The sequence below is a fragment of the Phlebotomus papatasi genome, chromosome 2 (assembly GCF_024763615.1).
Source record: "Phlebotomus papatasi isolate M1 chromosome 2, Ppap_2.1, whole genome shotgun sequence".
In the NCBI taxonomy this organism is placed as follows: Eukaryota; Metazoa; Arthropoda; class Insecta; order Diptera; family Psychodidae; genus Phlebotomus; species Phlebotomus papatasi.
The window spans coordinates 108,247,702-108,260,405 of record NC_077223.1 but is presented as its reverse complement, the minus strand read 5'-3'; the positions used below and the strand labels follow the sequence as shown (position 1 = coordinate 108,260,405).

General features: G+C 36.7%; 1 protein-coding gene across 2 annotated transcripts; it reads left to right on the top strand.

Moving 5' to 3' along the window:
• The first annotated feature begins 1,757 nt into the window (after positions 1-1,757).
• LOC129800734 (trafficking protein particle complex subunit 8) lies at positions 1,758-12,659 on the top strand. Of its 2 annotated transcripts, XM_055845345.1 has the most exons (5): positions 1,758-2,235; positions 2,296-3,670; positions 6,890-8,890; positions 12,056-12,178; positions 12,469-12,659. In XM_055845345.1, the coding sequence occupies exons 1-5, from the start codon at positions 1,905-1,907 to the stop codon at positions 12,551-12,553; spliced, it is 3,915 nt and encodes a 1,304-aa protein (XP_055701320.1). In that variant the 5' UTR covers positions 1,758-1,904; the 3' UTR covers positions 12,554-12,659. The 2 variants fall into 2 exon arrangements, with proteins under 2 accessions (XP_055701320.1, XP_055701319.1); XM_055845344.1 differs by having other exon boundaries at positions 1,763-3,670.
• Positions 12,660-12,704: the final 45 nt, after the last annotated feature.

The window sequence follows — 12,704 nt, the reverse complement described above, 5'->3', positions numbered from 1 at the left end:
GCCCCATCCCCCTCACTCTGAAGAAAAGAGAGTGTGTTGGCGATCTGCCGCCCCGTTCTCCTCGCTCTGGAAGCGCAGAGTGTGATGGCGATCTATCGTTACCGCCTAACCCTGGAGAGAATTGGAAAGCAGTTGGGGGTCGCCGTTACCAGGGAGGAGAACTTGAGGTTCCTGCCATCGTCGGAGGGATGCGACTGATTGGACTGGATACCATCATCGGAGGCAGATATGCAACACCATTTACACCAGAATTAGAAGACCAATAAATGTTTTACAAGAAGAATTAATGCATTTCCTTGGGCCCAGGAGTTCTTAGGTGCCTTCCTTCGGTCGTAAGTCTATCGAGGGTGGTTTCGAAGGGTTGATAGGTTACCCCCCCCCCCCCCAAATCGTAACAATACATATTTAGAATCAGCGTAATTTTGTTTATTAAACGCACTTAAGAAAAAGAAACTTTTATAAGCCCATTAAAAATTATTTTACACAAAAATTATCGTAAATGCCCTTAATTAAAAAAAAATTTATCAGCATTTGTCGTAACTTCCATTTTTGGGGAAGTTCCGACAAATTTTCATACAAAATTTTCTCTAGTCAGCATTTTTGCTCATTTGCGTGGCTTGTAATTTGCAGCAAAAATGTAATATTTCTCATTAAAATGTTCACAAACCCTTCCAAATATCCAAAGACAGTGCGAATAATGCAACATTAAATCATTTTAATTCAATATTTGTGAGAAAAAAAAGTAAGAAAAAATCCCTGCCCATCTGTCATTAATTCAAAACAAAACAAGCGACACAGCACGCAAAATTTATTCAATAAAATTTATGAAATAAAAGCTTTTAGGGACAGGAATAAGAGTTTTATTGATTAATTTAGTCAAATCAAGGCGCTTATTATCACTAGCAGGGGGGTGACATTAGTTCTAAAAAGTGCGACCACTTTCAGTGTAAAATTTTCCATGTTTTCGAACACATTTCACGAGATATCTCCAAAGCTGCGTAGGTTGCCTATTTGGGGTTTTCGGTTGCCTATTTAATATTAAGTGGGCTTTTATTTTGTGTTTGTATTTTTAGCTAATTCAATCCACAATAACAGAAAACATCTAATAAACCCGAAAGTTTTTTCGGTACGCTAGAAACATATGGGAAACATAGGAAACGTCATGCCCATGATCACTACAGTCATTGAAATTGATATAATGAATTTTTAAAAATTGTCGTAACTTCTATGATTTCCTACATTGGAAGTTTACGGCTTTATAAACGATGGAAGTTACGATAAAATCTTATTGTGTTTCTTCTAACATATATCTCAATGTCTCAGCTTTTAAATCATTTTATAAAGATTTTATCGAATTAACTTACAGTTTATTAGTGCTATTTTTATTATTTTGACTCAAAAGTATCGCATTCGGGGCTCATTTTAAAGAAAAATAATGCTGAACTATAAATTTCGTCTCCTGAAAAGTTGTTAAAATGAAGTTACGACAAATGCTGATTTAACTGACGAGTTGCTGAAACGGACGACGCTATTAGTGAATATAGAACATGACGTACAAAAAATCGTAAATTTGCCTTAGCTTATAAAAACTTTATTTCTGATATAGAGAAAACATTTTGAGTTTTTGTGAATTTATTATCCAAAATCGTTTAATTTGTGACAGATTTAATATGCGGTAGATGCGAATGGGTTAACGGTTAACATAATGAATTTAATTCCGCCGGGTTGAATATATTTGGTCAGCCGGGAAAGTGGTGAAATGGAATCGGGTGTTTTCGGGTAATGGATGCAGTTGTCAAAAAATCCCGTGAATGGGAGAAAAAATGTGAGATTTTATTGAGCATTTTGTGTGAGAAAAGTAGAATTTATCGTTTGTGATTTAGTGTAAATAGCCAGACAGGACAATGATCCATCTGACATCGCAGAATCTGTCCACCAGGGAGATGGTGCAGAGTGTTTTTTCGCCCCTTATCGGGGCCACTTGCAGTCCACAGGCTGAAGAGATGTGTCAGAAAAACAATTTAACTTTCGTTGAGATGCTCCAGCCCTTCAGTCGTTTGACCACAGATGCCTCCTTTAGGGATTCCTCGGGTACGAGTGTCTCCCTCAAGGGCACTCGCCTCAATATCTGTGATGTAGCATGGAGACCACCACAAACGGTGCTGGCACGGAAGATGCTCAATGATTCTGTGCTTACGAGTCAGTGTGACAAGACACGGGCTGTTCATGTGGATGGTGAGTCCTTCAGAGATGATCCTGGTAAGTGTTTGTTATTGTATTTATCTTGTGTTTCAGACACCACAACTCTCGACATTCCATTTTCTGAACCATGGTACGAACAGTGGCGAGAAACATTCCTCACTGTCCAATTTCCAGCAGATCATGAGTTCACGCGGCATTTTCTCAGCTGTCTCATTGTCCTGTCCAGCTCTGATCCCAATCCTCTAGACAGTGCCAATCAGCTGACACGTAAAGTGCAGATGATGCAGAATGTCACTCCACCAAAGTTGCCCAAGTGGTTTAGTCCAGATCCCCTTAATGCTTACATTATGCTCCATGATGGCTGTTCGGGGGACATCACAAAGGCTCAGCAGGCCTTTGAGAGTCTCAAGATGACTTATGGGGAGAATAAGTGTTTCCTGGTGCAGATTAATTCGTTCCAAGGAACACCTGGGGAGTGTCCGGATCCGTGGTTGAGGTATTTGAAGCGTCATGCACGGCCGGATCCCAGTCAAGTGGACAATGACAGCAGTACTCCCAAGTCCCCTCAGGACAGTGGAGTGTCCATGACCATGACAATGCAAATGAGCACCCTGGAAACACCTCCGTCGGGAATTATGGGTGAAGTTGTTCATCATCCACTGAGTCCCCTCCAGGAAACTGGTGGGGATATCTCAGCAATGTCCACCAGTACCGAAAGTCTCACTTCCCAGCCCATTAATCCCAATGTCTGGGCCAATGAGGAGCATGTGGATGTACCCCATGGGATGTGCCTAACAGCCAGTGATATGGAGAATCTGAGGCATTTGATACAGGATTACACTCTCAGAGCCCTCATTCCGTACATTGAGAAACTCATCTACGCCCTCAATGAGTCAATAACCACAAAGAAAGGCGTCAGCCGATCCCTCCTGACAGCCACAAAACGATGGTTCGTCACCAATAAACCAGGCACAGTCAATTCCACGCAAAATGCCGTAGTTTACACAAATGAGTCCACAGAGCTGCAAACGCGGAAAATTGGAGATCTTTACTTCATGTTTGGTCACTACGGATCGGCATTTCAGGCCTACCATCAGGCCAAGAGGGACTTCAATGCCGATTCCGCCTGGCAATATTACGCTGGGGCCCTGGAAATGGCAGCCCTGGCGGCTTTTATGCAAGGAACTGCCAGCCGGAAGACCTATGATTACATGGAGGAAGCCATTGTGACATACTTGAACATCTGCAAACTACCCCAATTCGCCACAAGGGCCACAATCCTGAGTGTGGAGTGTCTGAAGGTGGGAAAGATGTTTGGGGAGGCGGCAAAGCAACTTATCCGGATGACCAGTGAGGATTCGGATTTGCGGTCTGGGCTTCTGCTGGAACAAGCTGCTTATGCTTTCCTGAGCTCACAGCCACCATTGTTCCGGAAATATGCATTCCACGCAGTTCTGGCTGGTCACAGGTAAGAAAAACTCTATTAGCCAAGACACTAATTTCCATATGAAAAATATCCGAGTGTCTTGGCTAATACTGAAAATGTCATGGTAATTTTTTTCCCTGAGTTCTAAAGATTTCAAAAATGTAACTTTTGATCAAAAAAAATCCTCTCTGTTTCCCTTCTGTGCGAAAAAATTGAAGAAAAATATTAAAGTAGTGAAAGGGTTTATGTATGGGGTCATGATGGGTGTCCTTGCTTGAATATTGCGCAATTAAAATTTATTTTACAATATTTATCCTTATTTTTCGGAATCCTGATGATTTTATTGAACAACGATATCCCCGATTCGTGATCCATTTGCTCCTTGTAAACTCGCAATATTCACTTTTATCCCTGATAATATTTCTTTCGTTCGTTCGTTAAGTCTTCTGTTCACAAATGTTATGCCTTTTTACAGTAGACTCTCTCAAAATCGGGCATATGGGATCGAAATATCAGCCGAATTAGACAGAAATTCGGGCGACAAACATTTTGAAATGCAATGATTTTTTATTCACGTGCATACAGATATTGAGTTTAAACAGTCAAATTGCATGAAAATCCCTCAATAATGGAAAATAACATCAAAATTAAGACAAACCATGCTAAATTTGAGAAGAATTTGAAAGAGCCGAATTTGCGAGAGTATGCTGTATTTATTTATGTATTTTTTGGCATTCTTTCGTTAAGTGACTCCTTCATTCGCTCTTTCGTTAATACATCATTTGATACAGTTGATACATCATTTTGCTTGAAAATTGTTTCGATCATCAGTCTTTCGTTCAGTTTTTCGCTATTATCCGTTGATATATTTTTTAGATCGTTTACTTGCTCGTATTTTTTCTATATCTTTTTCTTCGTTTCGTTCATTTCGTGACTTATTTTGTTTATTTCTTTGTTAAATAATTAATTGTTTCGGTGATGCAGCCTCTTGTTCGTTCTCTTGCGTTTTCGATTTTCCGTTAATATTTTTTAGTTATTCATTTAATCGGTTTGTACATTCATTGGTCTATTCATTCAGTCCTTACATCATACTTTCGTTTACTATAGCATTCTTCAATCTTTCGTTAACTTTTAAAACCTTTCTTTAACTTTTCTATCAATCTCATTAATTCCTGATTTAGTTTTTTTTTTAATCTTTTGTTTACTTTTCGCTATCTGGTTCGAAAATTAAAATTGTTCAATTCTTTTGTTATTTTTAATTGTTTAAATAGTTCGGTTATTTATTATTTTCAATGTTTGTGCGATACTTTGTGATGCGCCTCCTTCGTTCAATCTTTCGTTATTTTCTTTTATTTGCTCATTTTCTTTTTCTATGAGTAATTTTACTTACAATGTTTCGTTTAATAGTGCGGTAAATCCTTTATTGTTTCGTTGATCTACCCTTTTTTCATTGATTTTTTTCGTTCATTTTTTGGGTAATTCGTTAAAATATTTATTCATTCATTCATCTACCCGTTAAATCGTTACATAATGCTTTCGTTTTTTTGATAAATTTCTATTAAAATTCTATTTTTCAATCTTTCGTTAAGTTTTCAAATCAGTCTTCGATCTATCTTTTTTGTATATTCGTTTGAGTATTTATTTGCATTCACAAAATTTCTTGATACTATTTTACGTTGGCTTTTTTCTAGTCTTTCGTTTAATTTATCGTTACCTCGTTTAATCATTAATTTCTCTACGTTACTGCTATACAACTATTGTTTATTTTACTTTCTCTGACTTTCGAGAATTATTTTGTTAACACATTCTATCATTCGTTTATTTATTATTTTCACTGTTACTCAATCGTAAATATTTTCGTGATGTTGTTTAATCATTAGTTACTCATTTTCATTGTTATTCCTGTGCGAGCGTTCATGATTTCATTTTCTCTGTCATTCGTTAAGTTTTCGTTAACTTGTTAAATCATTCGTTCATTTATTTTTCCATCGCAAGCTTGCGTTATTTTTATTCTCTGTTTTTAGTTTAATCGTCTATTTTTTGATCTTTCGTTCAAAAATTCATTGGCTAATCACTCGTTAACTTCTTTCAATTTTTTGTTTATTTTTTCGTAAAATTGTTTAATCATTAGTTGCTCTTTTTTTTGTTACTGCTGTACAAGCTTTCGCTCTCTTACTTTCCTTGTCATTCGTTAAGTTTTGATTACTTGTTAATTCATTCGTTCATTTATTTTTCCCATCGCAATTTTACGTTAATATCTGACTTTTTGATATTTAGTTCAAAAATTCATTGGCTAATCATTCGTCTATTTCTTTCAATCTTTCGTTATTTTTTCGTTAAATCGTGTAATTATTAGTTGCTCATTTCCTTTATTGCAGCTGCACTAGCATTCGCTCTCTTACTTTCCTTGCGTCATTCGTTAAGTTTTGATAACTTGTTAAATCATTCGTTTATTAAATTTTTATTTGTTTCTTCGTCGTAATAATTTTTTAGTTATTCGCTATTTTTCGTTCACCTGCCCATTCTCTTAATCTTTCATTCAAATATTTATTAGCTAAAATAATTCATTAACTTCTTTCAATCTTTCGTTAAATCATTTATTCATTGCTTCCTCATTTCCTTTATTACTGCTGTACAAGCGATGACTCTTTTTTTTATTTTCTCTACCATTCGTTAAGTTTTCATTAATTCGTTGAATTTACTCGTTCATTTATTTTTGTAGACTTTTTGGTTTTTCGTTCAAATATTCGTTGGCTGATTATTCGTTAACTTCCTTCAGTCTTTCGTTAAGTCGTTTATTCAGTAGTTCTTCATTTTTCCTCTGTTATTGCTGTACGAGCATCCGCTCCCTTACTTTCTCTGCCATTCGCAAATTTTTCGTTAACTTATTAAATCATTCGTTCGTTAAAATCCGTCAATCTTTCGTTCATTTTTTCATTAATCGTTAAATTGTTCACAAGAGCAGGAGGGTGAACTCTGAAAAATGCGACTAGTTTTAGTGTAAATTTTCCCTGTTTTCGTACACATTTCACGAGATATCTCCGAAACTACGTAGGTTGCCAATTTGGGGTTTTCGGTTGCCTATTCCATATTACATTGGTTTTTATTTTGTATTTGTGTTTTTTGCTAATTCATTCCACAATGACAGAAAATACCGAATAAACTCCAAAGTTTTTTCGGCACGCTAGAAACATGGGAAACATATATCCTTCGTTAAGTTTTGTTATTTTCGTAACGGCAGTTCAATAATTTGTTCTGCAGATACTCAAAAGCCGGTCAACGAAAGCATGCCTTTCGGTGCTACAAACAGGCTCACCAGGTATTTGAGAATCGAGGCTGGAGTCTAGCTGAAGATCACATTCAGTACACCATTGGGAGACAAGCGATATCACTGAAAAAGCCCGAGGAAGCTAGTATTCCTCTTTCCCATCTCCTTCGTCCGTCCAGTCTGCAGACGTCCCTGCAGCAGGCTGTCTTCCTCAGGGAATACATCCAGACGCACAGGGCATTGCAGAGTGGTCAGGAAAATGGGAATTTGCTTAGTATCTCACTGCCACGGATTGTGCAGGAGAGAACGAGAGTTCTGGTGACATCTCAACCTCCTGTGACAATTCCCAATATGATTCCAGCTTCGAATCTCACGATCAATTCGAGGCTGGACTGTGAAGGGATTTGGCAGAAGATGGAAGAGATGGCAGCTCAGATGGCTGCTAAGAAGCAAATAATGATTTTTAGGCCATCGAGGAGTCTGTTTACTCATGAAACGGACAATTCGATGCATCCTCTGGCCATTCATGGGGAACCAATTGATATCAGTGTGACGTTGGAGAATACCATTAAGATTCCAATTGTGTTCAGTGATATCCATTTGCTGTGGCGCTTCCGGAGGGCTGATAGTGGTGAGGAGATGTCCAATGCGCATTTGTTTAGGGGTTTGATTGATGGGGAGGGGAATCAGAGGGGAATGGAAGGTGTTATTGCGGCTAATGTCATCAATACGGTCACAATCAATGAGCACGAATACAAGACAATTCTGTTCCGGATAACGCCCAAGGTGACGGGAATGGTTCAGGTGACTGGGATTATAGGGCAATTGTCAGCAGTGACTGATCCTGTTAGTCTCTGGGGAAAGATGGATTTTGAGAGGATAGCTATAAAATCCAGAGATCCTCCGGCAAATGACAGACCAATTGAATTTGATAAGCGTCTGGACATTGAAGTTCTCGAACCGGCTCCGGCACTCTGTGTCAGCTTCGAGGAGATGCCACAGGATGTACTGGCGGGCGAAGTGATTCCCATCACTGTCCAGATGACCAATTGTGGTGCCACAGTTCTGGAGGATATTTTCATGGCTGTTGAGGCACCCAGGTGGTTCCTGGTGAGTCCGGAGGAGGCAGAACTTCCTCTGTCGGTTCTCCGGAATTTCCGGGATTTGTCCAATGAGAACCTGAGCCGAGATCGAGAAGCCAGGAAGCAGCATGTTTTCCGGATTGACGGGAAGGCACTTCAGCCAAGTGAAACCCGGAGTAGGACCTTCTGGATTCAGATTCCGTACAAGAAGGGTGCTGTGGACCTCAAGGGTTTGATCTACTACAATATGCCTCCGGAATATTCCAAACTCAAATATCGCGTCATCCGTCATGTCTGGAATTTCAATGTCAATGAATCCTTGCTCATGGAAGCCAATTGCAATGTGACAAGTGGAAAAGTGAAGGAATTGGGGATTGATATTTCCCTGAAAAACCTCAATCAAGTGCATCATCCAGTCATGACGGAGATAACCCCGCATGATATTCATCTCTACAGCCCGGAGAGTCAGTTGAATCCCAAGAAAATCGTTTGGGCAGAGAGTCCTGGCTATAGAAATCTAATCAGTGGAAGTTCTGGCCTAAAATCTTCTGATTTAGTGGCTTTCCGGTGCTCCTTGGACAGCCATCAGCCAGCAATTGGTGAGAATCACACTCCAGAGAGATTTATCACAGCTCAGCTGTCGAGAGTCCCAATCAAGGTGTCAGATGCTCAGGAAATGAAAAGACTGCCAGCGATGCAGAAAGTTGGGAGTTTCCTGATGAAGGAGGAGACCAAGTATATCAAAGTTCTGGGCAGCAGTGGAACCAGCGAAGAGTTCAATCAAATTGTCTCAAGTGCAGACAAACACATGACGCTTGCAGTGACTTGGAGTGCCCAGATCAGTGACAATGGGGCCAATAGAAGAACAGCGGCAGGTCAGCATTTTGTTCAGCTTAGGCATCTCTATGAGAGGTAAGTTCATTTTGAGATTTTTCTAGGACCATTTTACAGGATTGAAGAGACTTTGCAAAAAAATTTGCAAAGTGCAAAGTTGTGGAACTTTTTTGGAATAAGGGCAGCAAATAACCTGTGGAGCACTATGGTAGCGAAAATTATTTACAGTAAAAATCAAAATGTTTGCAAATCGGGCGGTCACATTGAAGAAAATTGGTTTGTTCATTTTAAATAATTTTCAATAAGGTCACCAGAAGACGATCGAAGAGAAAATGATACCTATATTTTTAAGGGTTTATGATCCCGGCTAACCCTTCAATATTAATCACTTAATAAGTACTTAATTTAACACTTAATATTATGAAAGAAAAATCGCGTGAAAAATTGAAGTTGGGCAGGATACTAAAATTTAATCGAAATGGAAAATGGAGACTTAGGAATTAATCGACATTGAATTTTCGAAAATGTCATTTACAATTCTAATTATTCAAAGACGCTGACCGGTACAGTATTTTACGGATTTTACGAGACTATCATATCATCAAAAGGGGCAGATAAAACTAACTGGCTTATGTAGGTGAGATTCTTAATGTGAGCTAACTCAGAATGTACGCAAATTCGATTTAGAGCTAAAGTTGGGGGACCCCATTCAGTTATTTTGAATCAAATTCGTGAAATTTTGCAAATTTTGTATTTAAACCAAGATATCAAAGATTTGGATGGAGTGACAGAAAAGTGATGAATGTCCTCTTCATCAGGTTTCGAATTGGAGGAAAAATCACGTACAGGTGGGAAAATTTACTGCTGCACTTCACTTGAACTTTTTTGCAATTTTTCACGGAGATGTTCACCATCCAATCTGAACATCTTCGTTTCATCCTCGAAACGTGTCGTGAAGAAATAAAGAGTGAAAATCAATAGAGGTCTATTTTTCCGTCCACTATCTGCTACATGCCATCAGCCCGAAAATTCATTCAGATCACTTGCAAATAGGTAATACTTTTGTAAAATCTCGACTTGTTTTGTTAAGAAACCTTCTAAGAATTCTAGAAAATATAATCACGGAATTATACCAAGAATCACAAAATGGCAACCAAAATATGTGGAAACTGAATGACTAAGAAAGAGGCGCGAATTTAGACTTAATGAAATTTTCCTGATCTAAAAGGTGTGCCGGAGCCATAAAGAACAAAATTTAAGTAACATTTTCAAGATCAAAACTTTAAAAAGTTCTAGAAATTATCTTTCTCAATCGATTGAGGAATGTTTCGGATCGTTAGAAAGGTTTTGGAATCCCTAACTGATCTTAAGTTGTTACATTTCGCAATGAATCAGACTGGTATCGATAATTAATTTTAAACCGAAAATCAATAGTATTGCATAAACTATTCAAAAGTACTCTGATATGAATTAAATACCATTATTATCCCTCAAAAATTAAAAAATCCTAATTTGAAAATTATTTGTGTGATGATGTATGTTCATCTTGAACACCTTAAAAATTTATAATTGACTTTTTGAAGAGATAAAAATACTTAGGGTGAAAGGAACGTCTATTGACACTTTAAGAACTCGTGTCAGCACCTATTGACACCCTACTCTGTACCATTTGGGATACGAAATTTTAACATCTCTGTTTATAGTAATATATTACAGAAAAAACGTTATATTACTTATATTTTACTAGATACATTAAATAATTTTCAACATTTTGACAAAAGTGTCAATAGGGGTTCCCTGTCGAACAGACGTTCCTCCGACCCTATTAGTCTTTTAAGGGAATATAGACGTGGTTCGCACACAGTGAACCTTCAAACGATTCGAATTTTTTCTTTCTTTGTCAAGATCTACAGGGAGTTCCGGCTTAAGTGACAACGGATTGATAGAATTTGATATGAATTGCCTACTATTGGGGACTTATTTATAAAATAATTTTTGAATGACCCCTAAATGTATGCAAATATTTTTTTTCGCGGTAAATTTGAAATGCATTTCTTATGTATCGTTGGCGCTAAAAATAGGTCGAAAAACTGTCGCCGAAAATAGTTTGCATACATCACGGCGATTCCGTAACTTATTCCAAAGACCTCTCCTGTGGGTATGCAATTTTTCTGTGTCAGTGGAGTGAATTCACGGGCTTTTTTCGGTCCCGAGAATTTCTTTGAAAGTGGAACTTCTTGGTGTTTGTCATTTGTTAGCCATAATAGATAATTATTAACCTCATAAAACGCTTATAAATCTCATTAAATGATTTGAGAAATGGTAAATCATTTTGCAAAGAACGAGAAAGTTCACATAATAATAAAATAATAATAATAAAATTACGAATAAAATTCTAATATCATAATTTTCAAGAAGAGGAGAAATGATTTGCAAAGTCTAAAATATTTGATACTTAGTATATATTATTTTTAATGTATTTTTAAAGTTTAAAAATTCATCATTATTTGATTAAGGCTGCTATTCTGGAATCTTTATAATTTTGTAACTGAGCAAGATCCAAGAAATTTGGTATTCTCACAGAAAAAATATAAAGTTCTAAAATATTAGTACTCTCCAAAAATTTTATACCTTGTTATAAACAAAGTCTCCAACAAAATGTTCAAATTACCATATTCTACATCCAAAAATTTTTCAATTCATCCAAAAATTCTTTGACAGTTCCATATATTTTCTTGTACGATCCAAGAAAAATTTAGAGGTCCTTTTAAATTTTGTAAAGTGAAAGTTTTGTCAAGGTTGAATTGAATATAATTACCTTTAAAGATATTTTAATGATTTTTCGTGAAAAATAACAAACCCCTGTAAACACACAGTGTCAAATAATTCCGCAGATGATGCTGCACGACAAGTCTCCAATTTTTTATATCTTGTTCGATTTTTGCTATAAAATTTCTTTGCGGCAGAATTGCTCAACCTTGGATTAACTCTAACAAGAATTCCAAATTTCGCAAAATCTTACAAAAATATAAAGATGGCAGAATAGCAGCCTAAATTTTAATATTCTTACGAAACATAGGCTTCGAGGGTTTCAAGAGGTCTAAAAATGACTAAATAAATTAGAAATGTTTTACTTTTAATACAATTCTGTACTCTGCAAATATTACTGTGAATTTGCAAAGTTTCAAAATATCACAATGAATATCAAAAATTTATTTATTCTCCAATGAATTTTATTTCCAGTGGATTCTGCCCACCTCACGATAGACTCCGCAAAACATCATTCACTAGTCACGAAGAAATTTGTAGTATATTCGATTTTCCTCGAGAAGATCCCAATCTTCCGGTAGATGATCATCAGAGTGTGTAAGTTTCTTTTTGACTTTGTTCTACTAGGGGAAAGTACTCTCCCTTCGCACGTTCGAGTAATGTGAATTTTCTGTTAGTTTTCCTAAGAAACTTACACATTTATATTAAATATTAGTTGGCTTTTCATCAATTGTTGATAATTCCGTGATATTTTAGTGTAAATCTCTTACGAAAAGCAAAATAAATTCACATTATTCGAAGGCATGAACGTTCGAAGGGAGAGCACTTTTCCCTAGTGTCTTCCATTTCTTATTTTAAATTGATTTTCTTTTTTTTTTGTATTTCAGCAACGTGGCACGCAGGACATTTCTCGATACCGACTTTAAAATTGTAGATCTACTAGATGAATTGAATGCTGATAAAACCAATTGACATTAATATCAATCAAATTTGTTCATTTTACAAAATAGTGGCAAATTATCATGAAGGAAATGTTAAAAAGTCGTTATAAATTATTTTATAGAAAGCGAATTTTGGAGTTTTATTCGTTTTATTCAATTGAAAAGTGCAAAGTGCAAAGTAC

Coding starts and splice junctions, on each gene's coding strand:
- LOC129800734 (XM_055845344.1), top strand. CDS start 1,905: ATGATCCATCTGACATCGCAGAATCTGTCCACCAGGGAGATGGTGCAG. Junction 8,891..12,055: donor CTTAGGCATCTCTATGAGAG/GTAAGTTCATTT, acceptor TTTTATTTCCAG/TGGATTCTGCCCACCTCACG. Junction 12,179..12,468: donor GTAGATGATCATCAGAGTGT/GTAAGTTTCTTT, acceptor TTTGTATTTCAG/CAACGTGGCACGCAGGACAT.